The sequence below is a fragment of the Salmo salar genome, chromosome ssa25, assembly GCF_905237065.1.
Source record: "Salmo salar chromosome ssa25, Ssal_v3.1, whole genome shotgun sequence".
NCBI classification, from domain to species: domain Eukaryota; kingdom Metazoa; phylum Chordata; class Actinopteri; order Salmoniformes; family Salmonidae; genus Salmo; species Salmo salar.
This window is the reverse complement of record NC_059466.1, coordinates 14,757,517-14,785,185: the sequence shown is the minus strand read 5'-3', so window position 1 is coordinate 14,785,185 and position 27,669 is coordinate 14,757,517. Positions and strand designations below refer to the sequence as shown.

General features: G+C 40.0%; 1 protein-coding gene across 3 annotated transcripts; it reads right to left on the bottom strand.

Moving 5' to 3' along the window:
• Positions 1-722: 722 nt before the first annotated feature.
• On the bottom strand, positions 723-23,286 carry itga6a (integrin, alpha 6a). 3 transcript variants are annotated; one of them, XM_014173272.2, is made up of 26 exons: positions 22,980-23,286; positions 10,125-10,252; positions 9,894-9,973; positions 9,287-9,548; positions 8,823-8,954; positions 8,122-8,335; positions 7,801-7,994; positions 7,620-7,714; positions 7,399-7,526; positions 7,210-7,299; positions 7,032-7,093; positions 6,736-6,905; positions 6,487-6,630; positions 6,211-6,326; positions 5,927-6,086; positions 5,753-5,839; positions 5,574-5,653; positions 5,404-5,481; positions 5,206-5,308; positions 4,933-5,109; positions 4,711-4,803; positions 4,507-4,623; positions 4,301-4,399; positions 4,065-4,190; positions 3,712-3,840; positions 723-2,275 (listed from the first exon to the last, which is right to left on the bottom strand). In XM_014173272.2, the coding sequence occupies exons 1-25, from the start codon at positions 23,159-23,161 to the stop codon at positions 3,739-3,741; spliced, it is 3,219 nt and encodes a 1,072-aa protein (XP_014028747.1). In that variant the 5' UTR covers positions 23,162-23,286; the 3' UTR covers positions 723-2,275; positions 3,712-3,738. The 3 variants fall into 3 exon arrangements, with proteins under 3 accessions (XP_014028747.1, XP_014028746.1, XP_014028748.1); XM_014173271.2 differs by lacking the exon at positions 3,712-3,840; XM_014173273.2 differs by lacking the exons at positions 3,712-3,840; positions 22,980-23,286 and adding an exon at positions 22,774-22,864.
• Between the last annotated feature and the right edge of the window lie 4,383 nt (positions 23,287-27,669).

Sequence of the window (27,669 nt, the reverse complement as noted above, 5' to 3'; positions counted from 1 at the left end):
TTCCAATCGTTTTTCCACCATTAATTTTACCCATAGGGGATTTTAGAAACACTTAAAATATGAGCTGTGTTTCAATTAGGCTTACTCTGGCTTGACGTTTTGATAACCATGAAAATCTCTCTTGGACAAGGTGACTTTTATCACTAATTTAAGTGGACACGTGGCATTTCGGCAACTTTGAAAAAAACGACTTTATATCTGAGTTTTGCCTGTTGTCATAGCGAAAAATGGGACTCATCATGGATATAACCCATTTTAGCATGGACATAAACCCTTTTAGCATAGACGTTGCCATTTGAGGGCTTCCACCATTTTAAAGTAGTCAACTGGGTGGGGATTCCTATGAGTTGGGAGAATCAGCCAATGAATGATAAAATTGACTACTTTAAAATGGAGATAGCCTCAATAGCACTACCGATGCTGTCACAGACACAATAATGACACTATACAAAGATGAGCCCTCTATCTATCTCTATGGCCTGTTCAGGCATGTATCTGCCCACTCATTGCCTAAAATGGTGTCACCTGATCTCTCCTCATCCAGCCAGCCTTCCATCTTTGAGGACATGTATTTCCATTGTTAGAGCAGTCACTCAAATATCTTGTCAATATAATAGGCAATCTTTGTCTATCCCTCATATTTTTTGCTTGTAGTTGGTCAATTACAAGTTTCAGTGACCCCATAACAACTGTTACGTAAAAAGAAGAAAAAGAAGACGGAATTGTAGAACTATGAGCCATTATTCTCTTTTTATTGCAATTTGTCACAAAGCACAATATTCAAAACATCTGAATAGAGGAATGAATGAAGAGCCAGTGATGAGACTTACATTTCTTTTTTTTCAAAACATGTTTTGGGTAGGCCTACTACTAAATAGGCCTTTTCACACTGCATTGTTCTTAGCCCCAGACTAGACTGGCCCTGGGCTAGCTTAGTCAGTGTTCACACAAGCATTTGTTAACCCTGAGCTAAGGTGCAGTGTGAAAGCGCCTAATGCTTCTCATTGATCACCATTCCACAGCAATTACCCTTTGAATAGCTTCCATATCAAATGAAGTCTGATAGGCCTACAGACAGCATTCATCAACAAGATCACTTTCTGAAGTCGGCATTTCGGGGGTTTGTATTGTGATTCTTATGTCAGGTGGCATCTTGTCCTTCAAGACACACTTTACAAATACCATTACTGAGTGCCTTCCTTCTTACTCAGGAATGCTAAAATAAAATTAGCAAAACAATAAACTGCATTTTATTGCTTCTTTCAGCTCCAATTGTCCCAGCTGCATGCTACTGAAGTATCACCCAGTACAGTATTTGCGCATATGAAATGGCTTTGACAGGGGCACTGTATTGGATAAACAGAGGTTTGGTGTGAATCAGTTATATATCTCCAACTCATAACTGTCTTAGAAATATTCATAAATTCGGGAATTGAGAGGCATTGCATAAACTTTTATGACTTGTGTAGAAATGACATACCTTTTTTAATAATCATAACAAGTGCAAAGAATGAGTCCCAATGACAATATTATTCACATAATACCTGTAGCTACTTTTTAGTCTGTGCAGCACTAGAAAATCAGCAGTACCATTTACCCTTACTTATTCTACTGAAAAGTAACTTTAGATTAAAAAAAATAAAAAAAGACTTTGGCCAATGCATATCTGTTTTTTTATACAGATAATGACAAAAATAAATATACAGTGTGTTAAAGTATTTAAATATATACAAAACATACAGAATGTTCCAGGCTATACATTGCAGGGATTATACAATATAGAGATTGGATAAAACTGACTGCAAAAAAACACAGCAGAAAGATTATCTACAGCTAAACATTGGAGATTAAAACTCAATTCATCATGTCATTAAAAACTGTATCAGTGGCAGATAATGGATTTCAAAGTCCCAATTTCCCTTTTTCTACCCAAATGTAAGACGTGATGCTTCTCATTTCCTCAGATAGGACACAGGATAGATTTTCATCTGAGAGTCCTTGGGGAGAATAGAACATTTTTCTTTTGTAGTTTGCTTCCCAAATGCAGTCATTGGATGTTTAGAATAATAGGAGATTATTGTATCTGACCGTATCCCAACAGTCAAGTGTCTCATGAGTAGCTCTCGTTCTCATTCCAGCTTGTCATCCACTGCTTTTTCTCAAAGGAATCCATCTTGGCTTTTCCGTCTTTAAACTGACAAGCCTCCTTCTTTATCCGTACGGCATGGTATCTTGGAACGCTGTCATCATGTTGTGAGCGTTTGAAAAATCCACACTGGCAAGAGAAAATATACATTATTATAAATGAGACTTGTATCAACCTGCACATATAAATACAACACTTACAAAATATAATGCTCAAGCAAATCAGAGGCAATGCAAAGAGAGTGATTTGTGTGAGAGCATGCTTCCCTTGGAAAGAGTAATATTCAAAATAGCATTTCCAAACAGCCAGGCGGGCAAAGCAGAAACCTAGAAAAATAAAGAAGCTTCATAGCACACAAGATATAGTTCCAGAATTACTTCTGGAATAAAAAGTTTAATAGGTTTGAAAATAAGGGAAATCGAATAACTGCTCATTCGGGGGAAAAAACTTTAAATGCTGACCAAATTCAAACACAAATACTGTATCTGAATAGTGCATACTCTTTGCACATATTCAAATTAGATCGATTCCAATGACCAGATATAGTACACACCCATACGTATTTATTTGGACAGTGAAGCTAAAACTTTTAATTTGGTATCACACTCCATCATTATGGTTTTGAGATCAAATGTTTTATGAGGCGACAGTATATATTTCCCCCTTTTTTGGGGGGGTGTTTTCATACATATCTGTTTTACAGTTTAGAAATAAAAGCACTTTATGTATCTAGTCCCCCCATTTGAAGGTATCATAAGTATTTTGACAAATTCACTTATAATGTATTCAATTTAGTCAAAAGTTTTAGTGAGAAAGTTACAGAGGCATAAATAAAAACATTTTGGTGGGGGTGTATGATATTTATGCCTCTGTAACTTTCTCACCAAATTGTTTTGGGAGCATGATCTTTGTGCATCTGTAACTTTCTCACTCATCATTATTCACAATTCATTCATGATTATCCGGAATCATGGTGGCGTTCAAATTAATGTAGAAGTGTTCAGAAACATATTCTATTCTTATTGACAATAAATGTGAAATGCCTTATTTACCATTCATTTCTATTGGGCACAACATAATCCGAAACACAACCAAAACAAATTGCAAATGCATCCAACAAGTTTGTGGAGTCACAAGCTTGATGTAATCATTGTGTGCTAGGAATATGGGACCAAATACTAAACTTTTGACTACTTAATATATTATAAGTGAATTTGTCCAATACTTATGACACCTTCAAATGGGGGGACTAGATACAAAAAAGTGCATTCATTTCTAAATACTAAAACAGATATGTATGAAAATACCCTCAAATAAAAGGTGACATTCTTTATTGTTGCTTCATATAAACATTTAATCTCAAATCCAAAATGATGGAGTACAGAGCCAAATTCAACGTTTTAGCTTCACTGTCCAAATAAATACGCATGGGAGTGTGTGTCCATTCAAACATTTTCACACGAGACGTTCGGAAGCAGCTTCGGAAGTAAGCGTTTCCTTTAAAGCCAAAGTGAGTTAGTCTTTGTTAAGCCCACACTCCATGCTGACTGCAGTGTCCATTTTACCCCAGGTCTGAGTGCAGAGGTCAGGCACTATGTCTCAGTAGTGAGTTCCTCTTTGTCAGAGGGCTGAACATGGATCTGTGCCTTGTGATACGCTGCATCATACTGTGGGGCTCTCTTGAAGAAACCACACTTAAGGAGAGCAAGGGTGATGAGAATCAATATGAGAATGGAAGTATACTGTAACACCGCAAGTGTGAATAAAATCAATTTCTATCAGAAAGATACGTTATAATCACTGTATGTTATGATTACCACCTGAATGAATAATGATTCACGGTTACATGCGTCTACTAATAGCAGAGTACAACACAGTGAACATATTAGTAAATGTGTTGCAGCTAGACTGTCCTCACCTTCCAGAGTAGAAACACCAGCAACGCCAACATCAGAATACCAGCCAGGACAGCCACAAGGATGATCCACCATGGGACTCCACCAAACTGGGCTACCGCCTTCTCTGGAAACACTGTGACTCTCACCTGCATGGGCACAAGGAGAAACACTATGTTTATTTTGATTTGTTACATAGAAACTCTTAGTTGTATTGATCAGTGAAGGAGTCATTGTGCGACTGGACTGTGCCACTCACCTGAGTCTCAGCATTCCTGAGAACCATATTCTTTGCAGGTGCATCAAGGCTGATGGAAGCTTTCACAATTATATCAAGATAGTTCAAAGACGCGTAATTCTGTTTCAAAATAAAGGTTTTCAATGTTAGAGAATGTCCGAATCAATCGTATCGGCTATTTAGGACTATTTTGAAAAGCAAATAGCAACAGGCATGTTGTTTCTCACCTCAAGGAAGGTCGCGTTCCACAGACGGGACCTTAGAGAAATCACTGCACTACTGTCCAAGCCCAGTAGAGGGCACTTGATCACCACACATCTAGCGTCGTAGCCATTGCCACACATCTGAGAGGAAAATACTTTTTTGTCAGACAACCTAGTTGTCATTATTGATCAATTAAAAAAAAAAAATGCAAATGAAAGTGTGTTTACCAAAATCTTGTGCTTTCTTTGGTCTGATAAAGAGATTTTGCCTCCAGATTTTTTGCCTCCAGCTTCACGCTTTTTCCTAGATGTGCTAGACTCCTAAAAATGATCACAAGTTAGTGTTTCAAACTAGAATTTCATTACGTGTTTTAAAACGTCATCTCTGAATGTTTTTTGCTTCTGCACAAATGCATAGAGTACAGTGAAACTGCATTAGGAATGTATTACCTGAACGTGTTTGAGAGAGTTGATCTCAGTCTCTGGGGAGCAGGGGATCTCTTCCAGGCCAGTGGTGCTGATCTTAACCAGATATAACAGCCACTTCCCATCCACATTCTCTTTGGGCCACTGGATGTTTAACGTGGCTGTGCCAAAGGACTTCAACGGCTTACCCAAATTGATTATCTGGAGGTATAATATTAACATTTTCAACATCCCGGTCAAACCTCAGATCAAGTTATATTGAGAAACTCAGTAAGATAAGCCGACAACGATAATTACCCTAAATTCATAATCGATCAAACTGCCAATCTCCTCTTCTGTCTTGATGGCACTCTCTCCTTTCACATCGCCCCCAAAATACACCTGGGAGGGTCTCGCAATTCTGTTGATAAACAAACCACATATTAAAAACTATCAAAAACATCAAAACTAATTGATGCAGTAGTCAAAAAGTGTAAATGTTTGAATACTTATTACCCTGCAACAGAAAGTAACATCTCAATCACTACTTTTGCCCTTGCTTTCACACTGCCCGTTTTGTCCTGTGTACTGGTCCTGAAAGAAGAGAAATGACACATAAAAGTGTTTTACAAGGCCACCAAGTCAGTCATCAGTCACGTTTGTGCGAAAACTATAGTGCTACTTACGTTTGAAGCTCAAGGTCAATGTCGATTTCTGTAGTATTGAGAGAGATACCAGCAGTGCTCAAGATTATGTAGAAAGTAACCTGGAAACACATTGCATCCAAATATTAAACAACATTCACCATGAGTGAGCCACGCAATGACAGAATAAGAAAAATACTGTAACGAAAACTACTTCCTACCTCTGAATCTGTTTTGAATGGATTCCCCAGTTCACACTCTGTCTGGGAGCCATTCTGATTGGCTAAACAAAGCACCGGTTTGTCCCTCTGGAGATCAAGAACCCATTACGATGTTGTTACTTGACTGATAGCAAATCTGAGTATGCTGAAATAAACCAGAGTCCCTCCACTTACCGTAGTTTTCTGAGAGCGAAAGCCGGAGAATGAGAGAGCGTTAGGGAACATCCCCACCAGCTTAGCCTCATGGGCATCATCCCCATTTCTGTTCCTCACTGTCACCTCCAGAGCTATGTCCTTCTGATCACTGAGGGAGATCACTGGTAGCCCATTCTGCCTGGATAAAAACAAAAACAAAACATAGCCTTATACCTCTTCCTCAGATTCATGGTTTTCTTTCCCAAATCTTAGCATGAACGTCCCAGAATGTATATGCACTAAGAATGTTTGTTCATACTCACATCTGTAATGGAGGGAATACCTCTTGGTTGGGCTCTTTGGAGCAGAATCTGTACTCCAGTTGTAAGTTACTCTGGCAAATATTATCATTTCCACATCCCTCCTTTAAGAAGTTCACCTGTAATGAAGCACAATACATAAAAATATTATTTTTAATGCATCTGACAGTAAGTCCATTCTAAACTTTACTGAATTCCATTCGCCCTGAGACATTCAATGGCATCGTGAAGTATATGCAACATGGAGATCCTCTCTCGGCTCTGAAGCAGTATGATTACCTCAGTGACGACCTTGCTTGGCTGGGAGTTGTCAAGAATAGGCACAAGCTGGGGGAGAGCGTTCTGCCTCTTCTGCCGCTTGGTGGCCAGGATCCCCACTGACACCTCAATGGGAATACCACGCAGCTTGTCCCTAATGTTATCCTACAGACAGAGAACACAACCATGATGAGTACACCGTCTTCCTCGCCACATTTTAGGTGTTATTCTAAAATCTCAAGAGGGTTAGACGAAGACCAAATACTGTACCTGCAGTCTGATTTTTGTCTTGGTACACGCTCTTTTGTTTTGTCCCCGGAGGTCCAGATTTCCGGTGGACTGGAAGTCCTGATCGGTGTGAGACTTGTTCAGAAACAAGACCCTAGAGATCAGCCCTTGCTTCCTGCGATCTGCTTCAGCCTCAAATTCATAGCGGATAGCTGTAAGGAAACATTCCAGAACAACAGTATGTATTATGTAAGCACAAATGGATTCAGGAATTTTGGGACCACGACAAATTATCCCAATTGGGGTAGGGTTACAGGAGAGAGAGAAGCTTTGCTTACTTAGTTTTGGGCTGTATGATGCAGGGTTTGCTTTATAGGTGAAGCATGCTTCCACGGTCAAACTATAGACAACAAATGGATGTCATTCAATTAAATTAGCAAACAAATTCACAGAAGTATCAAGATGTCAGACATATTTTCAAACATGAGTAGTCATCAAATCCCATCAACACCTTACCAGATACTGTTGCCACAGGTTTTCTTTGTGAAGTCAATTTCCTTCGGAGTAATTTTGACATCCTTCTTGATACTAATAATTGGCCTTGCCCTAAAAAATAAATTGTTGTTATGTGAGTTATGTGTTATCTTGAAATTCATTTGTGAGGTCGAAACTAGATTGCTATAGATAGCCTAACAAGATCATTACCTGTAAACGAGAACTGTATCTGAGAGCGACCCAATGGCTATATCAGGATAGGAATTCTTATCTAAATCCATGTTCCCAGCCAGAGAATATCCAAATAATCTGATGTTGTTGGGCTTTCCCTCAAGGATCTGAAATGACAAATAAAAATAGGATGCAGCAGTGACGTCATCTCACTATGTCAACAAGCATATTCTTAACCAATAAAACACTGTAAAACCAACCTGTGCAGGCATGGTGTTGATTCCATTAGCAGAACCATGGTAAATGTACACTTTTCCTGCACCAGCGTCAGCGTAGGGCGCTCCAACGGCAATGTCTGTAAAAGAGAAGCCATTTAGCTATGGAATTTGATGGGAAAAGCACAGAAAAGGCCAGAAACAAGAACAGATACCAGGTTCCCACCTTGATAGGAGTCCTGATTGATGTCACCGATGTTTTCCACTGCCAGCCCAAACATTGAGTCTTTGGTTCCATTGAGGCGGATTGGGGTGATCTTGGCCCACTTTCCTGCCTGGTTGATGTAGACATAAACAGCTCCTCCAATGTCTCCCTCTTTCATGAAGAACTGAGGGGCTCCCACAACAATATCCTGCCACCTGGGATGCAAAAAAAACCAAAAAAATAATAAATTGAAGCATGACTTACAATATCCATGTAGGTTTGATTACATAATGTATGGATAAGCCAAAACTGGAAAAGTAGAAGTGAACTTGTGTGACATACCCATCTCCATTCAGGTCGACCACAGCTACATCATATCCAAAAGACGATGCCAGTCCAGGCCCTTCTAGAATGTACTCTGGGGAGAGTCTTGCCGACGCTTCATTCTCTTTTCGCAACAGGACCACAGCCCCACAGTGATTGGCTCGTGGTGCCCCAGACACAATAGTTAGGCCACGCCCCTTGGTGATGCTAAAGCCAGAATCAAGGGAAAATCCTGCGACATGAAATAACAGGAATCAAGGTACATCTCTTACACTGTCTATAATACAGATCATGCATATTTCATGGATAAATGAGTGAACTTGGGATGTAAAGAAAAACGCGAAGAAATATACTAGTCATGTCATCTTGACGCAACCTAGAAAACATATGTTGATGCACACATAAGTATACCAGTAATAACTGCAGTGCATTCAAGCATTATGTTAAAATAATGACATGCTAAATATTCACACTATAAACCATTCACCAGTCAGCCATCATGGAGATGGAATGGTTCATGGTTTAAGCACCTCGAAGGTCACAAACCTAAGTAAGTACTGGTCGTCACATCCAGAGTTCTCTCAAAGCTGACCTGCAGAGAAGGCGACTTATACACAATGTTATCAGGGTTGGCAGCAGACAAACTGGTCATGAACAGGATACCTAAGCACACAAAACACATGATTCCCACAATCAAGGTTCAGACCTACTGTACCCACCTAGGTAGCTGTTAGCAGGCACAGGCACCAGGTCAGGATCCAAGCGGTTCTCATCTCCAACTTCATAAGGCCCATCATCATAAAATCCCTTTTCCAACAAAGTGTTGTTCTTTTGCTCTACACGTACAATGCCTAGAGTGGTTGAGAGTGAGGGGTGAAGATGTCAATGGAATGCTGCTGGCTTAAATATGACCCTCAACAAAACAATAATGACACAAGCTAAATGTAATTGGGTGAATTTATTCTACAACTGAAAATAAAATTATACTAAAGCACTGTATGGAAAAGTCAAATGAAGAATGCTGCAATGCCTTTCTTTACCTCTAGAGGGCAATGTAAGTCACAATTACTACATGGTTGATTCAGCTGACATTCAAATCTATACATTGAACCCCCATTGATTTTCAAAGTAAATAGGTTTGGCAACTACAACTTAAGTTCTTGCCTTATGAACAGACTCCTACCTTTCCAGTTGTAGGCGCCAGGCGCTCCAAACACCACGTAGTGGTAGTCCTTGGTGAACGTGGCAGCCAGACCCTGCTGGCATGAGCCAAACATCTCATGGCCTCTGGCACGTCCCTCACAGAACTTCCAGTTCCCTCCGTCTTCATCAGAGGACGTATCAATAGTGAGGTCCTGACTCAGGACGTAGCAGCGGCCTGTGATGTCACGGGACTCCTGAGCAGTGTCCACAAACAGACGTCTCTGGTAGCGATGAGCACAGGTCTGCAATGACAAGACAGTGGAATCAGGTTCATCTGGAGGCGAAAGAAACGCACATGCGGTTTAGGGGAGGTGCTGGCTAGCGGAGTAGAACTCTTGAAAAAGAAAAGGAGAGCTGCACACTCTAGGAGCTCTGATGCAATAATTGAATAACCTAAATAACCAACGTTTCGACAGACAAGCTGTCTTCATCAGGGTATAATGAAATCAGGTTAACATCCACCAAGTAAGACAGATCCTCAGCTAATGAATACTGTAGATCTAATGCAAAGTTCCACATGTGAGATATACAAAGCATTATGAACCTGACCAGGAAACCAACCAGTATATCGTCTGACACAGACTTACCACAATCTTCCCTCCGGGGCCCTGGCTGTTAACTGTCACCCCCATCCACTGGTTCTCCTTGTTCTCAACTCTCACATCCTCTGTGGAAATTCATCAGAAGGAATCAGGATGTTATTTTTTATTCTTGCTTTAGAATGATTTATTACAATGACAGTATATTGTGAATAATAAAGCATCGTGTTAATTCATATGTTGTGTAGGAGAGAGAAACAGATATGAGTAACACCTCACCTTCATTGTCAAAATCGATGCGATCGCAGTCATCGGATTCTGTGGTGATGTCACAACTGTACAGGCCTCCGGTTATGTTGGCTCTCTGGTTGGCCAGAGCTTTGGCTCTTGGTGCTCCAATCAACAGTCTGTAAGACAAATCCAATGACTGTATCTTTAAGATATGTATGGTCTATAGATGAATGTACTGTGACAATAGCAGATGTCAGAGATGTTTGGTAATCCTATACTGCAGCTGTTCCATTCAATAATTCATACTGACCATTTTTAGACATGGGATTAGACGCAGTCAGTTTAGTACCAAGGACTGCACTGAATAACAGAAACCATGTCAAACTGGCAAACACATGTCCATTACAGTGTGTCTATACAAATTGCCAGACAAATTGCCAGCATTCATAATACTGTTTTAAGAGTTTTAAAATAATTGGGAACATGCCCTTTGAGACACAAATATAAACAATTTGTATATCAACTGGCTGTCAGTCCTCAAAATAATTATTTTGGTGGTTAGGGACAAAAAAAGAGATCTTCTCATGATCTATTTAGTCGGAAGTTTACATACACCTTAGCCAAATACATTTAAACTCAGTTTTTCATAATTCCTGACATTTAATCCTTGTAAAGATTGCCTGTTTTATGTCAGTTAAGATCACCACTTTATTTTAAGAATGTGAAATGTCAGAATAATAGTAGAGAGAATGATTTATTTCAGCTTTTATTTCTTTAATCATATTCCCAGTGGGTCAGAAGTTCACATACACTCAATTAGTATTTGGTAGCATTGCCTTTAAATTGTTTAACTTCGGTCAAACGTTTCGGGTAGCCTTCCACAAGCATCCCACAATAAGTTTGGTGAATTATGGCCCATTCCTCCTGACAGAGATGGTGTAACTGAGTCAGGTTTGTAGGCCTCCTTGCTCGCACACGCTTTATCAGTTCTGCCCACAAATGTTCTATAGGATTGAGGTCAGGGCTTTGTGATGGCAACTCAAATACCTTGACTTTGTTGTCCTTAAGCCATTTTGCCACAAATTTGGAAGTATGCTTGGGGTCATTGTCCATTTGGAAGACCCATTTGCGACCAAGCTTTAACTTCCTGACTGATGTCTTGAAATGTTGCTTCAATATATCCACATCATTTCCCTTCCTCATGATGCCATCTATTTTGTGAAGTGCACCAGTCCCTCCTGCAGCAAAGCACCCCCACAACATGATGCTGCCACCCCCATGCTTCACATTTGGGATGGTGTACTTCAGCTTGCAAGCCTCCCCCTTTTTCCTCCAAACATAACGATGGTCATTATGGCCAAACAGTTCTATTTTTGTTTCATCAGACCAGAGGACATTTCTCCAAAAAGTACGATCTTTGTCCCCATGTGCAGTTGCAAACCGTAGTCTGGCTTTTTTATGGCGGTTTTGGAGCAGTGGCTTCTTCCTTGCTGAGTGGCCTTTCAGGTTATGCCGATATAGGACTCGTTTTACTGTGGATATAGATACATTTGTACCTGTTTCCACCCGTATCTTCACAAGGTCCTTTGCTGTTGTTCTGGGATTGATTTGCACTTTTTGCACCAAAGTACATTCCTCTCTAGGAGACAGAACGCATCTCCTTCCTGAGCGGTATGAAGGCTGCGTGGTCCCATGGTGTTTATACTTAGGTAATATTGTTTGTACAGATGAACGTGGTACCTTCAGGTGTTTGGAAATTGCTCCCAAGGATGAACCAGACTTGTGGAGGTCTACAATTTTTTTTATGAGGACTTGACTCATTTTTTTGATTTTCCCATGATGTCAAGCAAAGAGGCACTGAGTTTGAAGGTAGGCCTTGAAATACATCCACAGGTACACCTCCAATTGACTCAAATGATGTCAATTAGCCTATCAGAAGCTTCTAAAGCCATGACATCATTTTCTGGAATTTTCCAAGCTGTTTAAAGGCACAGTCAACTTAGTGTATGTAAACTTCTGACCCACTGGAATTGTGATACAGTGAATTATAAGTGACGTAATCTGTCTGTAAACAATTGTTGGTAAAATTACTTGTGTCATGCACAAAGTAGATGTCCTAACCGACTTGCCAAAACTATAGTTTGTTAACAAGAAATTTGTGGAGTGGTTGAAAAACAAGTTTCAATGACTCCAACCTAAGTGTATGTAAACTTCCCACTTCAACTGTATGTAGTAGAGTAGACTATTGTGCAATACAATGAGCAATAGGCAGAGAAACAGTAGAGCCGACAATCTAATTAGCTCACTGACAACAACTTATCCAAATCACCCCCAGTCCCTCAGAGAATCCTAACAACCGCAGGGGTACAATAGGCCTGTGTGAATACGTTTAAGGGCTGAATAATTTGTAGAGCCATTTACATTTGTATTTACTTATTTAACTAGGCAAGTCAGTTAAGAACAAATTCTTATTTACAATGACGGCCTACACCGGCCAAACCCTAACCACGCTGGGCCAATTGTGCGCCGCCCTATGGGCCTCCCAATCACGGCCGGTTGTGATACAGCCTGGAATCAAACCAGGGTGTGTGTAGTTATGCCTCAAGCACTGAGATTCAGTGCCTTACACGGCTGCCCACTCAGGAGCCCATATATTTATGCACAATGCTTTATAAGACCTGTGACTGAATGATATTGGAATGAAATATTTCAAGTAATATCTTAGCAGGGCTTTTAGGAATTGGCTGTACTTGCACTTCACTAAATGAAAGAAGTGTTCCTGTTAGGCTAACACTATAGAGGGAAACACACAGGCAGCTTGCTCATTGTTGAACATCCACAGTGAGAGAAACACTTCAGCAGGACCACTCTGGGTCACATTGTCCAGCCTGGACAGTGAGAGCCACAGCCCGTACCAGGGAGCACTGAGAAAAACGTGAGCAGAAGCATCAATATGAGAATGGCTCACTCTGGGCGAAAATATTGCATAGGCCTATTGCATATTACCTAGAGGAAGTCGTTTTGTAATGCAATTAGGGAAATGTATTACAGTCCATACAGTACAAGTGTCAGAATGGTGGGTGTAGCTGGTGTATGCAGTCAGGCGCAGGAAAGCAGAGAATCTGGAGCAACGTAACTTTACTCAGAATAATGAATGATTCCACAAGCTCTTCCGTAACCCCCTATTGATTCATTGGATAGTGTCATAGACCTCCAATTAACAAACAAGGACTCCCAAGAGGAAGCCTGTTGGGAAAGAGGAAGATCGAAGCCCAAATTCTGTCCCTTCCCTTCTATCAACAGCCAGTGAAATGCAAATAAGAGCTTAGTCAATACAAAGATCGTAACTACAATTTCACAGTGCAGCTGAGCTTCAGTGCTAGGCACAGTTAGAATGTATATAGTTGAGGGCTTTCAGAATCACAATTTATTTATTGTAATGTTACTCTTGCACATCACACTCTCACTTAACCCTGGAGAATACAACCCCATACACTTGTAGAAAAAAAGGTTCCAAAAGGTTTCTGCGGCTGTCCCCATTGGATAACTCTTTATGGTTCCGGGTAGAACCAAAAGGGTTCTATATGGAACCAAAAAGGGTTCTTCGAAGGGTTCTCCTATGGGGACAGGCGAAGAACCATTTTTGGTTCTAGATAGAACCTTTTTTCCCAGAGTGTAGAGCTATATGAAGTGGGAAACAACACATCAATGCAGAGACAGTAACACAGAGATAGTAACACAGAGATAGTAACACAGAGATAGGGATTTGTATCTGCAAGAAAAGGTTTTCAGCATGGCTCCTCAGTGATAGTTGTAGAATTCGGCAAATCACTGAAGAGTAATATTGACATTTACACACAACACTTCAGCCTTCGCATCCAAAGTCTGGTGCACACATGTAAACAAGCTGCTAATTTCTGATGACTTATGGACAAGCACCTTATCCCCCCCCTCCCCTGTCATATTGACTACTAAACAGCTTCTGATGTAGATAAACTCATTCGGAATGACTAAGCAATTAGAACCAAAAAGTCAAAACTGCTTCTGGGAGCTTCTGAAACTTTCTTCCCTCTGGTCTTGATAGATCTGTATGCCCTAGAGAAGTAATGGGAACACTGTGATGTGATATAAGCTACCGCTAAGCTACCTTCTTCGTAGGAAACTGCCAACAAGTTACATTTGTGGGAAATGAGACATTTTTGGACACATTCAAAAAATAACATTGCAAATCTGCTACCCCTGTTTCCCTAAAACAAAAAACATCCAGTTTATAGAATCAAGTCAGCATAACTACCACAGGTAAATAAAAGCATACATGGGAAGCCATATCCCTATCCCTGTCAAGAAGTCTAAAAGACAATAGGAAGAGCAAAGAAAGCCAAAACAGAGACCATGTCAAAGCATGGCAGATCAACCAACAGCAGGGTTGGTTACAGACTAACAGGAAAAGAATAGTGGTAGTCAAATTATGGGTGCATCCTTTGTCCACATGTGTGACGCTGCCCCCACCGCTGCGCACTCACAGTCCCCAGGACCCCTGCAGCTGTTCTAACTGTGTCCGTTTACCCACACCAACACTTGGCACTGGCCTGGAGTTGGCTTGTTATATCAGCCAGGCCATTACAAGAATTAGGCGTGCTGGATTTAAGCAGAGATCCTGCTCAGTGAAAGCTCAGATAGGAACAAAACCCCTGTTAGATGTGGTGCAAAGAGTTCATAGACATACTAGTGTACAGTGTGATCCTAGAAAAGCCACGATTTCTAGTTGGTTTTGAGTGTCTTGTCTGAGAGAAAACTGCTGCAAGCTGTCTATTGGGTTACATGTGCACAGATGGCCTGGCATGTACAATTCAATGGCCTTTTCTCCTGTTTCACTGTGGAGATATCCTAACCAAATCATCGACGTACATAGCTATTCACGGAGGTATCCAATTCATTGTTTTGAAAAGGATGCATTAACATGTTCAATATATACACTACCTTTCAAAAGTTTGGGTTCACTTAGAAATGTCCTTGTTTTTTAAAGAAAAGCACATTTTTTTGTCCGTTAAAATAACATCAAATCGATCAGAAATACAGTGTAGACATTGTTAATGTTGTAAATGACTATTGTAGCTGTAAAACGGACGATTTTTTATGGAATATCTACACAAGCGTACAGAGGCCCATTATCAGCAACCATCACTCCTGTGTTCCAATGGCACGTTGTGTTAGCTAATCTAAGTTTATCATTTTAAAAGGCTAATTGATCAATAGAAAACCATTTTGCAATTATCTTAGCACAGCTGTAAACTGTTCTGCTGATTAAAGAAGCAATAAAACTGGCCTTCTTTAGACTAGTTGAGTATCTGGAGCATCAGCATTTGTGGGTTCGTTTACAGGCTCAAAATGTCTAGAAACAAAGAACTTTCTTCTGAAACTCGTCAGTCTATTCTTGTTCTGAGAAATGAAGGCTATTCCATGCGAGGAATTGCCAAGAAACTGAAGATCTCGTACAATGCTGTGCACTACTCCCTTCACAGATCAGCGCAAACGGGCTCTAACCAGAATAGAAAGAGGAGTGGGAGGCCCTGGTGCACAACTGAGAAAGAGGACAAGTACATTAGAGTGTCTAGTTTGAGAAACAGACGTCTCTCAAGTCCTCAATTGGCAGCTTCATTAAATAGTACCCGCAAAACACCAGTCTCAACTAGAAGTTGACCGATTAATCGGCATTGGCCGATTAAACAATCAATCTTCACATAATCACTAGTTAACTACACATGGATGATGATATTACTAGGTTAACTAGCTTGTCCTGCGTTGCATATAATCAATGTGGTGCCTGTTAATTTATCATCGAATCACAGCATACTTCAACTTCGCCAAACGGGTGATGATTTAACAAAAGCGCATTGCCGAAAAAAGCACAATCGTTGCACGACTGTACCTAACCATAAACATCAATGCCTTTCTTAGAATCAATACACAGAAGTATATTTTTTTAAACCTGCATATTTAGTTAAAAGAAATTCATGTTAGCAGGCAATATTAACTAGGGAAATTGTGTCACTTCTCTTGCTTACACTGCAAGCAGTCAGGGTATATGCAACAGTTTGGGCCGCCTGGCTCGTTGCGAACTAATTTGCCAGAATTACATAATTTTCCAGAAATACATAATTATGACATGACATTGAAGGTTGTGCAATGTAACAGCAATATTTAGACTTAGAGTTGCCACCCGTTCGATAAAATATGGAGCGGTTCCATATTTCACTGAAAGAAAAAACGTTATATAGCCCTTCTTACATCAGCTGATATCTCAAAGTGCTGTACAGAAACCCAGCCTAAAACCCCAAACAGCAAGCAATGCAGGTGTAAGCAAGCAATGCAGGTGTAGAAGCAAAACATATTAATGACCTAAGGCTCGTATTTCGGTGTTTATTATATTATAATTAAGTCTATGATTTGATATTTGATTAAGCAGTCTGACTGAGAGGCGGTAGGTAGCAGCAGGCTCGTAAGCATTCATTCAAACAGCACTTTACTGCGTTTGCCAGCAGCTCTTAGCAATGCTTGAACCACAGCGCTGTTTATGACCTCATGCCAATCAACTCCCGAGATTAGGCTGGCAATACTAAAGTGTCTATAAGAATATCCAATAGTCAAAGATATATGAAATACAAATGGTATAGAGAAATAGTCGATGCGTCATAATTCCTATAATAACTTCAATCTAAAACTTCGTAACTGGGAATATTGAAGAACTGGGAATATTGAACCTCCAGCTTTCATATGTTCTCATGTTCTGAGCAAGACACTTAAACGTTAGCTTTTTTACATGGCACATATTGCACTTTTACTTTCTTCTCCAACACTGTGTTTTTGCATTATTTAAATGAAATTGAACATGTTTCATTATTTATTTGAGACTAAATAGATTTTATTTATTTATTATATTAAGTTAAAATAAAAGTGTTCATTGTTCATTCATTATTGTTGTAATTGTCATTATTACAAATATATATATAAAAACCGTCCGATTAATCGATATCGGCTTTTTTTGGTCCTCTAATAATCGGTATCAGTATTGGCATTGAAAAATCATAATCGTTCGCCCCTCTAGTCTCAACATCAACAGTGAAGACGCGACTCCGGGATGCTGGCCTCCTAGGCAGAGTTGCAAAGAAAAAGCCATATCTCAGACTGGCCAATAAAAATAAAATATTAAGATGGGCATAAGAACACAGACATTGGACAGAGGAACTCTGCCTAGAAGACCAGCATCCCGGAGTTGCTTCTACTATTTAATGAAGTTGCCAGTTGAGGAATTGTGAGGCGTCTGTTTCTCAAACTAGACACTAATGTACTTGTCCTCTTGCTCAGTTGTGCACCGGGGCCTCCAACTCCTTTTTCTATTGTGGTTAGAGCCAGTTTGCGCTGTTCTGTGAAGGGAGTAGTACACAGCGTTGAACGAGATCTTCAGTTTCTTGGCAATTTCTCGCATTGGAATAGCCTTAATTTCTCAGAACAAGAATAGACTGACGAGTTTCAGAAGAAAGTTCTTTGTTTCTGGTCATTTTGAGTCTGTAATCGAACCCACAAATGCTGATTGTCACGTGTGCTCCCTCTCCGGCCTCTAGGTCACCAGGCTGCTCATTATGGCGCACACCTGTCACCATCGTTACGCACACCTGCGTGTCGTCAGACTCACCTGGTCTCCATCACTTCCCTGATTACCTTCCCTATATATGTCACTCCCTTTCCTTCCCCAGACGTAATTGTTTCCGTTTCTGTTTCATGTCTGTGCGTTGTTCGTGGTTTGTATTATTTTGCATTTATTTATAAAAACACTCACTCCCTGAACTTGCTTCCTGACTTTCAGTGCACATTGTTACTCCAGATACTCAACTAGTCTAAAGAAGGCCAGTTTTATTGTTTCTTTAATCAGCACAATAGTTTTCAGCTGTGCTAACATAATTGCAAAAGGGTTTTCTAATGTTCAATTAGCCTTTTAAAATGATAAACTTGGATTAGCTAACACAACGTGCCATTGGAACACAGGAGTGATAGTTGCTGATAATGGGCTTCTGTACGCCTATGTAGATATTCCATAAAAACAATAGCCGGTTCCAGCTACAATAGTCATTTATAACATTAACAATGTCTACACTGTATTTCTGATCAATTTGATGTTATTGTAATGGACAACAAACAAGGACATTTCTAAGTGACCCCAAAAATGTGAAAGGCAGTGTATATTATTATTTTACTAGGCAAGTTAATTAAGAACAAATCCTTATCTAAAATAACAGCCTACACCAGCCAAACAACGCTGGGCCAGTTGTGCGCCACCCTATGGGACTCCCAATCATGGCCAGCTGTAATAAAGCCTGGATTTGAACCAGGGTGTCTGTAGTGACACCTTTTGCACTGAGATGCAGTGCCTTAGACCGCTGCACCACTTGGGAGCCCTAATACACAGTGTCAAGTGGAAAAAGGTAGATCTCTACTTATCACTTCCACTCCACCGGAAACTATATAATTAGAAGGAAGGAAGGAAAATACTTTAGTGTATCACACTTAAAACGAGGTTGTGCTTTCAATGCAACCATTGGGGAGTTGCAAAGATACACAATGACTGTACACTTCTTTCACGTTAGATGGGCGGCTTTCAACACAACATGTTTTTTAAGTGCACAGAGACATTGGCAATAAACCCTGAAGGTCTTGAGGTTGTTTTGAGTTCAAATCAGTTTCACACAATCAGTGCTAGACACCGAAGGTTATCTAACTAGAGAGGAAGGGTAAGTGAGTTAATCACTTTGGTTGAGTTGAGTTCAGAAAGTGAGGATATTAGTCTGTTATATAGCCACACCCGCTGCTCCAATAAGTATGGCCAGCTCATCATAATAGACTATACGCTCCTTTAAAAATAAAAAAAATCCAAGCCCCAATGTACTAAAAAGGAAGTGGTCACTCAGTACAAGCAATAGCCAATAAATGAGTTGCTAACATTATTAATTCATTCATATTCCCAATTAAATGTTGCTGATAATTTGGCCAGATTTGCATTTTCCATTAACGCCACTGACTGTGAATATCAGATGCTCTAGGTGGGGGAAAACATAAATAGAGTCAATTGTGGATTGGTTTCACAAACATTTGCGTTGACATTTGGTTTTCCGAGCTGTGTAATGACATAGCGGGTTAATGGGCATCACAGCTGTTAGCTAGGCCTACACATTAACTATCTTTGTGCTCAACTCTGCTTTCACTTGGTTTGTTCATTATCTAAGGTCACATGAGGATTTCAATTTGAGATCACAGACAGTTCTTGACTTGGGCAGGAGCTCACCAGAGCTGAGTACCGGTACCTCAAATGTTCTACTGCTTGAGCTCCTGCTCCTAGAATATTACATCAAAAGTATTGTGGCGCTCCTGCACCTAAAGTTAAACTGTACCGACACCCAAAATGAGTACCGGCACCTAGTTCAGTTCAAGTAGAGCACTGATTACAGACAAAATGCTTACAAGACACTGTGTTTCCCTTCTGGTCTCAATGACCTAAAACGGATAGGCCTACACATTTTTTATGATACTATCTTCTTTGTAACAACCAACCAAGGACAAGAACCCGACAGGGAAGGGAAACTGTCGTAAAGGCAAATGGTTCCTTTTCCACCGGTCTTCTTATCATTAGAGTTCTGTAGAAAACAGGGACAGATGTACTAGAATGTTTGTCATTCTCCTAACATTGACTTGACTTTTTGTTTGAATTGTTATTCTTTCGAAATGACATTGCTTAGTACATCTGATCCCAATGTGTGTGGCTTTTCAAAACACCAAGACTTGAGCTCTTCTATCATTGCTAATAAATCAGTGTCTCTCTCACTACCCAACCAAGGAATTCTATCCTCCCTTTGAAATGGACTGGGACACAGGCAACTGCCAGGCTCCTGAGAAATACCAAGCTTCTGTTTGTCCAACAAATACCATGAAATTCACTATATATTTAAAGACTGCTGCTTTGGGCCATCAGCAGGCTTCTCTTGAACTTATTTCTTGGACAGGCAGAGAGATACACACACTTGTAAAACATTAACATACAAGTAGGACATTAAACTTTTTTAACTAGTAATTTACAGCAGCATTACGGTGAACATGTGCTTTGAAAATAGCATTAAAAAAAAGTTTTAAAAGTTGTGTTGTTCATCTGTTTCCACTCCCTATTCATTTATGGGCACAAAGACATGATTTTGTCACCGATAAGCATTTTAACTGTCTTATTCTAACCTTTATTCAAAGCACATAACCTCAAGCGTGTTCCCTTTAAAATTACACTATGGTTACATTTTACATTTTTACATTTTAGTCATTTAGCAGACGCTCTTATCCAGAGCGACTTACAGTAGTGAACGCATACATTTCATTTCATAATTTTTTTTTGTACTGGCCCCCCGTGGGAATCGAACCCACAACCCTGGCGTTGCAAACACCATGCTCTACCAACTGAGCCACAGGTTAGGCATAACTGCATCCTCCTACTGTATATGCTAATTATTATTATTCTACCTTTATTTCAACAAGGAACACAGACTGAGACCAAGGTCTCTTTTACAGCTGGGCCCTGCGTATACATGTTTACACATACAGTTTAGGTACAATGATTAAGAATCTACACAAGACAAACAAAACGATTACAGATAACACAAAAAAATACAGCAACAGATTACATTTACACATAGGTTATTCCCCTAACAGCACAAGAACTTGCATTACCCGAAACAGTTACAAGCAATACAAAAATAAAAATCCTCCAATAAATAATTAAAATGGGCAAGGGGGACAAGAGTCTGAAGTTTAAGTTTAGTCTGCAGGCTATTCCATAGGCAAGGAGCGTAACAGGAAAAGGCAGCCATACCCAACTCTGTGGAAATCGCATGGGCCTCAAGTGTAATCCATGCTTCAGACCTGGTTTTAGGAATTAGAATTCTAATATTGATGAGTGACGATAAATAAGAAAGCAGCTTATTCAGAAGTGCTTTATAGATAAACACGAGAGCATGTTGTTCTCGTCTCACGGACAGCATTTAACTGTGGGTCCATATTGCTTAACCTAAAAATCTCTGGCGTTGAAGGTGATAAACATGTAGTAAATGTGTTAATAACGATACCAAGAACTGCCGTACCTGAAGAGGTTCACATTTCATTCCTCAAAGCAGGATCTAAGTGAGGATCTAAGCAAAAGAAGGGCAATCTGAGTGATCTAAGGAATCCTGGCCTGAATGTTGTTATCAGTGCATTGCAGACTGGGCCTTTGCATCTCTAATGTACTGCAGAAAGTGCCCTCTGGCTGCCACCAAATGTGTGCTTGCTTGTTGGAGCTCAGCTAAGCTCATCCTGGCTACAGTATGTGTGTGGATGTGACGTGCAGCAGAGCCCATCCCCCTGCTCTGTTCTTCTGGTGGGTAGCTGGAACACACACCTGTGGTTTTGTCCAGCGCTGGATCATTGCACTCACCCCTAACTTTCCTGGCACCTCAGGGTTGGCTAAATGAAATGAATCACAGGTTACACACGGATGGTGCCCATTCTATCTATCGTTACCATTACTAATCATTATTGAATGTCAGGTATGTCCAAATATTTTTTGCTCTTTCGTTAATACAGCAATGCTGACCATAGTTAAGATACATCTTTATTTGATGAAGTTAGACTTCATGGATTGTTCTTTATCTAAATATGTTCATTGTTTATGGCTGCAATGTTTTGAAATGGTGCACAGTGCACTGCACACACACAGTGTGTTCTGTCTGGGCCACTGCCCTTAGCACCCTGTTCTAAACCAATAATTCTCCCCGACTCATGTCACACTCATCCACTCACAGTTGGGACAATTACAACAGGTCACCAATCATTCCTCTTTTCACAGGATTTAATCTAAACATCAGAGAATGGATTACAGCTGAATAGATAAAACCATGGTTTTGCAGATGCCTGAGTTGCTATTTAGTAAAATGACAACCATTGGTTATAAACTGGGGTTTATAACCATGTTATGAAGTCATTAAATAAGTGCACAAGAATGGAGTTGCAGGCAGATCTAGTTTTAAGAGTTAAAAACAGCAGAAGTAATGCTGTAGGTTACTTGACACCAAAATGCTTCTGAAATGATAACAGTGATAATATACTTTTCAATAAACATCTGGAGGTGCAATACAGTGTCCCATACTATGACAAAAAACGTATGATATTCCGTGTGTATTCACTTTTTAATGTCCTTACATATTTCCTATTCATATTCAGAGGCCCCCCATCTCAACCTCTCATTTGGGGGATAGAGTCACTTTCTTTTGAACAAATGTCATTAACATGCATGATTTCTCCAGTGACAAAGCTCGTTACCTCTGGTTTTCCATTGTTAATTTGTAGCAAGGCCCCTGTCAAAGGGCATTCTGAAACACACAATGACTGGACCCACGCACTACTGAATATAAATACTCATTGTGCTTCTAGCCTATTAACACGCATTCAACACGTAGGTCTCCAAAACATAGAGTAAAAAAAAATGTTTAAGACCTTAAAATATTTAAAAACCATGTACGAATAGCAATAGTTAATTTCTCTCCATAACGAAACAATTGTGGAACGTTGCTTTAATAGGAAACGTTTTTTAAATGCACAGTATCGTTTTAAATGCACAATATTCTCCTACCTTGACAAGAAAACGGTCCCACAGGAATTTGGTCAATGGACCTGCTACCATGCATCAAGTGATGAACGCTCCAACTAACGTTACTGTAAAATGGAGACTGGAGACGCACAATAAATAGCCTAACCTACCCACACGAAGTGTAAGCCTAATAAATGTTACATAACTAATGCAACAACAATATCAACAACAAAACAAACAAAACTTACATTCTCTTATCTGAAGGAATAAATTGCCGGTGCATGGCTAGAGAGAACCCAAATAAACTGCCCGGTTCACCGTCTTTCCTCAGGACATTCAAGGTATCCAGGTTGAAGGCTGATATATGAGTCCATTCTAGCCAACAAAAAAGTGCCACATGAATTGGAAAATATCTTCTCGGGAGAACCATTGCGCTAGGACCTAATGGTACCACTATAGTCCAATGTTGTGCCGCAGTCTCCACGTTCCACTACACCTTGCTCAGGATTCTCTGCTGAATGGTTCTGTTGTTTTCCCGGGGTTATGGATTAAGTTCGTGCAGTACAGCGCCCCTCCCTCCTCTACTTGGTTGTCACTAGTTAACACATCGACAAAGTCAAAATTGGCTATGGTAAACATTCTTGAAAACAAAAAAAAATCTGCTTTTTGCTTTTAATTTTAAGGTTAGAGTTAGGTTTACGATTAGCAGTGTGGTTACGATTAGAGTTAAGGTTAGGGTTATGTTTAAATCCCATTTTAAGAAGAGACATTTTAGAAATAAACGGGGTTTAGCCATTTGTGGCTGTGTTAACTAGTGACACTGCCGCCCTCCACCCTTTACTTACGTCACCTTGCAAGTCCCCACAACAGTTTTCTGGGGTTTGATTTTATTTAGATGTTACCTGCAATGGCCATTCAGTAGTCGTCATTCATTCCAGTTTCCATTTGAAGTTTATTAGTGTGAAACCGACCATTATTTTTAGATATTTTTTCCCCTTGACATGGTCAAATAACTATGGAAGCCCATTCCCACCACCAAAAACAAAATAAAATGTAGATACTATCTCAAAATGTTGAGATACTTAAGTCAAAAATTTGACATACTTTATCGAAATTTCGAGATACTAACAAAAAAAATGTAGATGCCTCAACACTTTTATTCGGTGGAAAAAATATGGACACAAAAGCAAGTATTGTTGTTTAGATTGATTTGCCTCATTGTCAACTCACACGCAATTCATCTGTGCTTCAGTCTGATCAACTGTAGTTTACTGATAACAACCACAGCTGCAGGTAGCCTAGAGAAGCCTATGCGCTCTGATCCCTCTGGCCAAGGGAAACTAAGCGGTAATGTCATGTATTTATAGCCTAAGCTATGCATTTATAGCCTAAAAAGGCCTATTTATTTGTGTTAAGAAAAATGGGAATGTGATCAAATATTGTTTATATTCAAACTTCAAGTGGCTAAACTACCTAGACCTTATCAATCCAAAATTATTGACTGGAATGAATCAATCAACACAATAGTGATGACATACTATGTCAGTAACTTTTTAATTACAGATGCAAAGGCCTATATGATGCAACCCTGAATAAAGCAAGCTCAGCCCAGATAATTCTATTGTCCAATCGCATTTGTTGTTTAGTAAAAAAAAATACCTATGACTTGTATGACTAGCCCATATAAAACCATTTTACAGCTTATTTATTACTATGTCATACTAGGGTCCGGAGTTTTACCTGGTTAGGTTAGCCCAGTGGTTCTCAAACCTCTCCTCGGGGACACCCAGATGTTTCACAATTTTGTTTTAGCCTTGAACTAGTTCACTTGATTTACCTAATCAAGGGCTTGATGATTAGTTGACGATTTGAATCAGGTGTGCTAGTTCTGGAATAGATGAAATACATGAACAGGCTGGGGGTCCCCGAGGAGAGGTTTGAGAACCACTGGGTCAGCCTACCAGACCACTGGGTCAGCCTAACCAAAAATAATGGCACTGATTGGCCTATAGGTGGCGCTGTTATAAGCAGTCTCACTTAAATCCTCATATCCGCCCCCCTGTTTGACCAAGAGACTGCAAACATTGTAGGTAGATGTATTTCTTCATGCTGAACACATTTGTCTCTGAACAAACTGCTGACTTGTTAATAAGTCAGGAAATTGGGCCTCCCAAATGGCACAGTTGTCAAAGGCATTGCATCGCATTGCTAGAGGCGTCACTACAGACCCGGGTTCGATCCCAGGCTGTAACACAACCGGCCGTGATCAGGAGTTCCATAGGGCGGCGCACAGTTGGCCCAGTATCGTCCGGGTTAGGTGAGGGTTTGGCCGGAGGACCTTTAGTTGGCTCACTGCACTCTAGCAACTCCTTGTGGCGGGCCGGGCAACTTCAGGCTGACCTCGGTTGTCAGTTGAATGGTGTTTCCTCCGACACATTGGTGCGGCTGGCTTCCGGGTTAAGCAGGCGGGTGTTAAAAAGCGTGGTTTGGCGGGTCATGTTTTGGAGGAAGCCTCTCGAGCTTGTTGGGGAGTTGGAGCGATGAGACAAGATGAGACAAGATCAAAATTGGGGAGAAATCTGATTTTACGTGTCCATTCAAATCCTTTGTAAATACACTCCACAATGGCCTATCAACATGAAACGACATAGGGTCATCAACGACATTACCATGATGAAACATATTCAGTTTGGCATTGATATCTTAAAAAATAAGGAAACTATTAACAATTCACTTTTTTGACTATGTAACGCTAATGCTTAAAATAATCATGAAAAATCTTCTCATTGATTAAAACTCAGATTCACTCCAAATTTTGTAATTGGACTGATCACAATAGTCCCTAAAGATTTTGAGAAAAATAATTTTGATGCACTCAAAGATGGCCACCAGTAGATGCATATTAGCACATACTCTAATATGCTAAAAATGCAAAAAATACTTCTCATGAACCATAGGACCAAATGACACCAAATGTTGTAGGCCCATGGTACATGTCTTAACTTAGTTTAAGAAAGCTAAGGGATTGGTCAAAAGATGGCTGAGTTATAAAAAAAAAAATAACATTTTTACTTATACATTTAATCCACTGTAAATCCACTCCACAGTGGCCTATCAACTTGAAACAACACTCTTATGGACATCCCTAAGATGAACCTGTCACGGTTGTCGTCGGTTAAGGAGGACCAAAATGCAGCAGAAATAAGTGTACTCATCCTCTTTATTAAATAAAGAAGGAAAACTGAAAACAACAACCACGTACACTGAAACACTACGACAAACTAACAGTCTGGCAAGGCACACAGCTAAACACAGAACAATCTCCCACAAATGACAAACAAACACACCCTAATATATGGGACTCTCAATCAAAGGCAAAAGGGAAAACACCTGCCTTCAATTGAGAATCCCAACCCCAATTAACCAACCATAGAAACACACTTACTAGACTACACATAGAAATACATAAACATAGACCATAAACCCGGAAATACTAAATCAAACACCCTTTTACCAAAACACCACCCCGAACCACATAAAACAAATACCCTCTGCCACGTCCTGACCAAACTACAATACCAATTAACCCTTATACTGGCCAGGACGTGACAGAACCACACTGAATTTGGTATTGATATCACACTGAATTTTGGTATTGATATGCATATCATTGAAAACCTCGTAACTAAATGTTTACCATTATTGAAAGCAGTAACAACCCTCACGAATAGCTTCATTAAACTAAATCAAAGTTCACTGTAGCCAATATTGATCAGAAATGGCTATTTGGTAATGAGACTGGACTGAGAGATACATATACATTGATGAATAGACTACATGTATCAATAATCACACTCTTATGCCGACAAATTATAATCAAAAGAGGTCCATACGTTTAAGGGCATCTAGTTAATAATGTCGACGTGGCCAGGGCTTTTTAATATTAGTGATGTTTGGACATGGATGGACAGCAGGTCAACTGTGAAGCTAATCAGTTGGATAATGAACCTCCCAAATCCAGGCAGACAAAGAGATACAGTAGAAGTCGGAAATTTACATACACCTTAGCCAAATACATTTAAACTCAGTTTTTCACAATTCCTGACATTTAATCCTTGTAAAAAATTCCCTGTCTTAGGTCAGTTAGGATCACCACTTTATTTTAAGAATGTGAAATGTCAGAATAATAGTAGAGAGAATGATTTATTTCAGCTTTTATTTCTTTCATCACATTCCCAGTGGGTCAGAAGTTTACATACACTCAATTAGTATTTGGTAGCATTGGCTTTAAATTGTTTAACTTGGGTCAAACGTTTTGGGTAGCCTTCCACAAGCTTCTCACAATAAGTTGGGTGAATTTTGGCCCATTCCTCCTGACAGAGCTGGTGTAACTGAGTCAGGTTTGTAGGCCTCCTTGCTCGCACATGCTTTTTCAGTTCTGCCCACAAATTTCCTATGGGATTGAGGTCATGTGATGGCCACTCCAATACCTTGACTTTGTTGTCCTTAAGCCATTTTGCCACAACTTTGGAAGTATGCTTGGGGTCATTATCCATTTGGAAGACCCATTTGCGACCATGCTTTAAATTCCTGACTGATGTCTTGACATGTTGCTTCAATATATCCACATAATTTTCCTCTCCTCATGATGCTATCTATTTTGTGAAGTGCACCAGTCCCTCCTGCAGCAAAGCACCCCCACAACATGATGCTGCCACCCCTGTGCTTCACAGTTGGGATGGTGTTCTTCGGCTTAAAAGCCTCTCCCTTTTTCCTCCGAACATAATGATGGTCATTATGGCCTATTTCTAGTTCTATTTTTGTTTCATCAGACCAAAATCAAAATCAAATCAAATGTATTTATATAGCCCTTCTTACATCAGCTGATATCTCAAAGTGCTGTACAGAAACCCAGCCTAAAACCCCAAACAGTAAGCA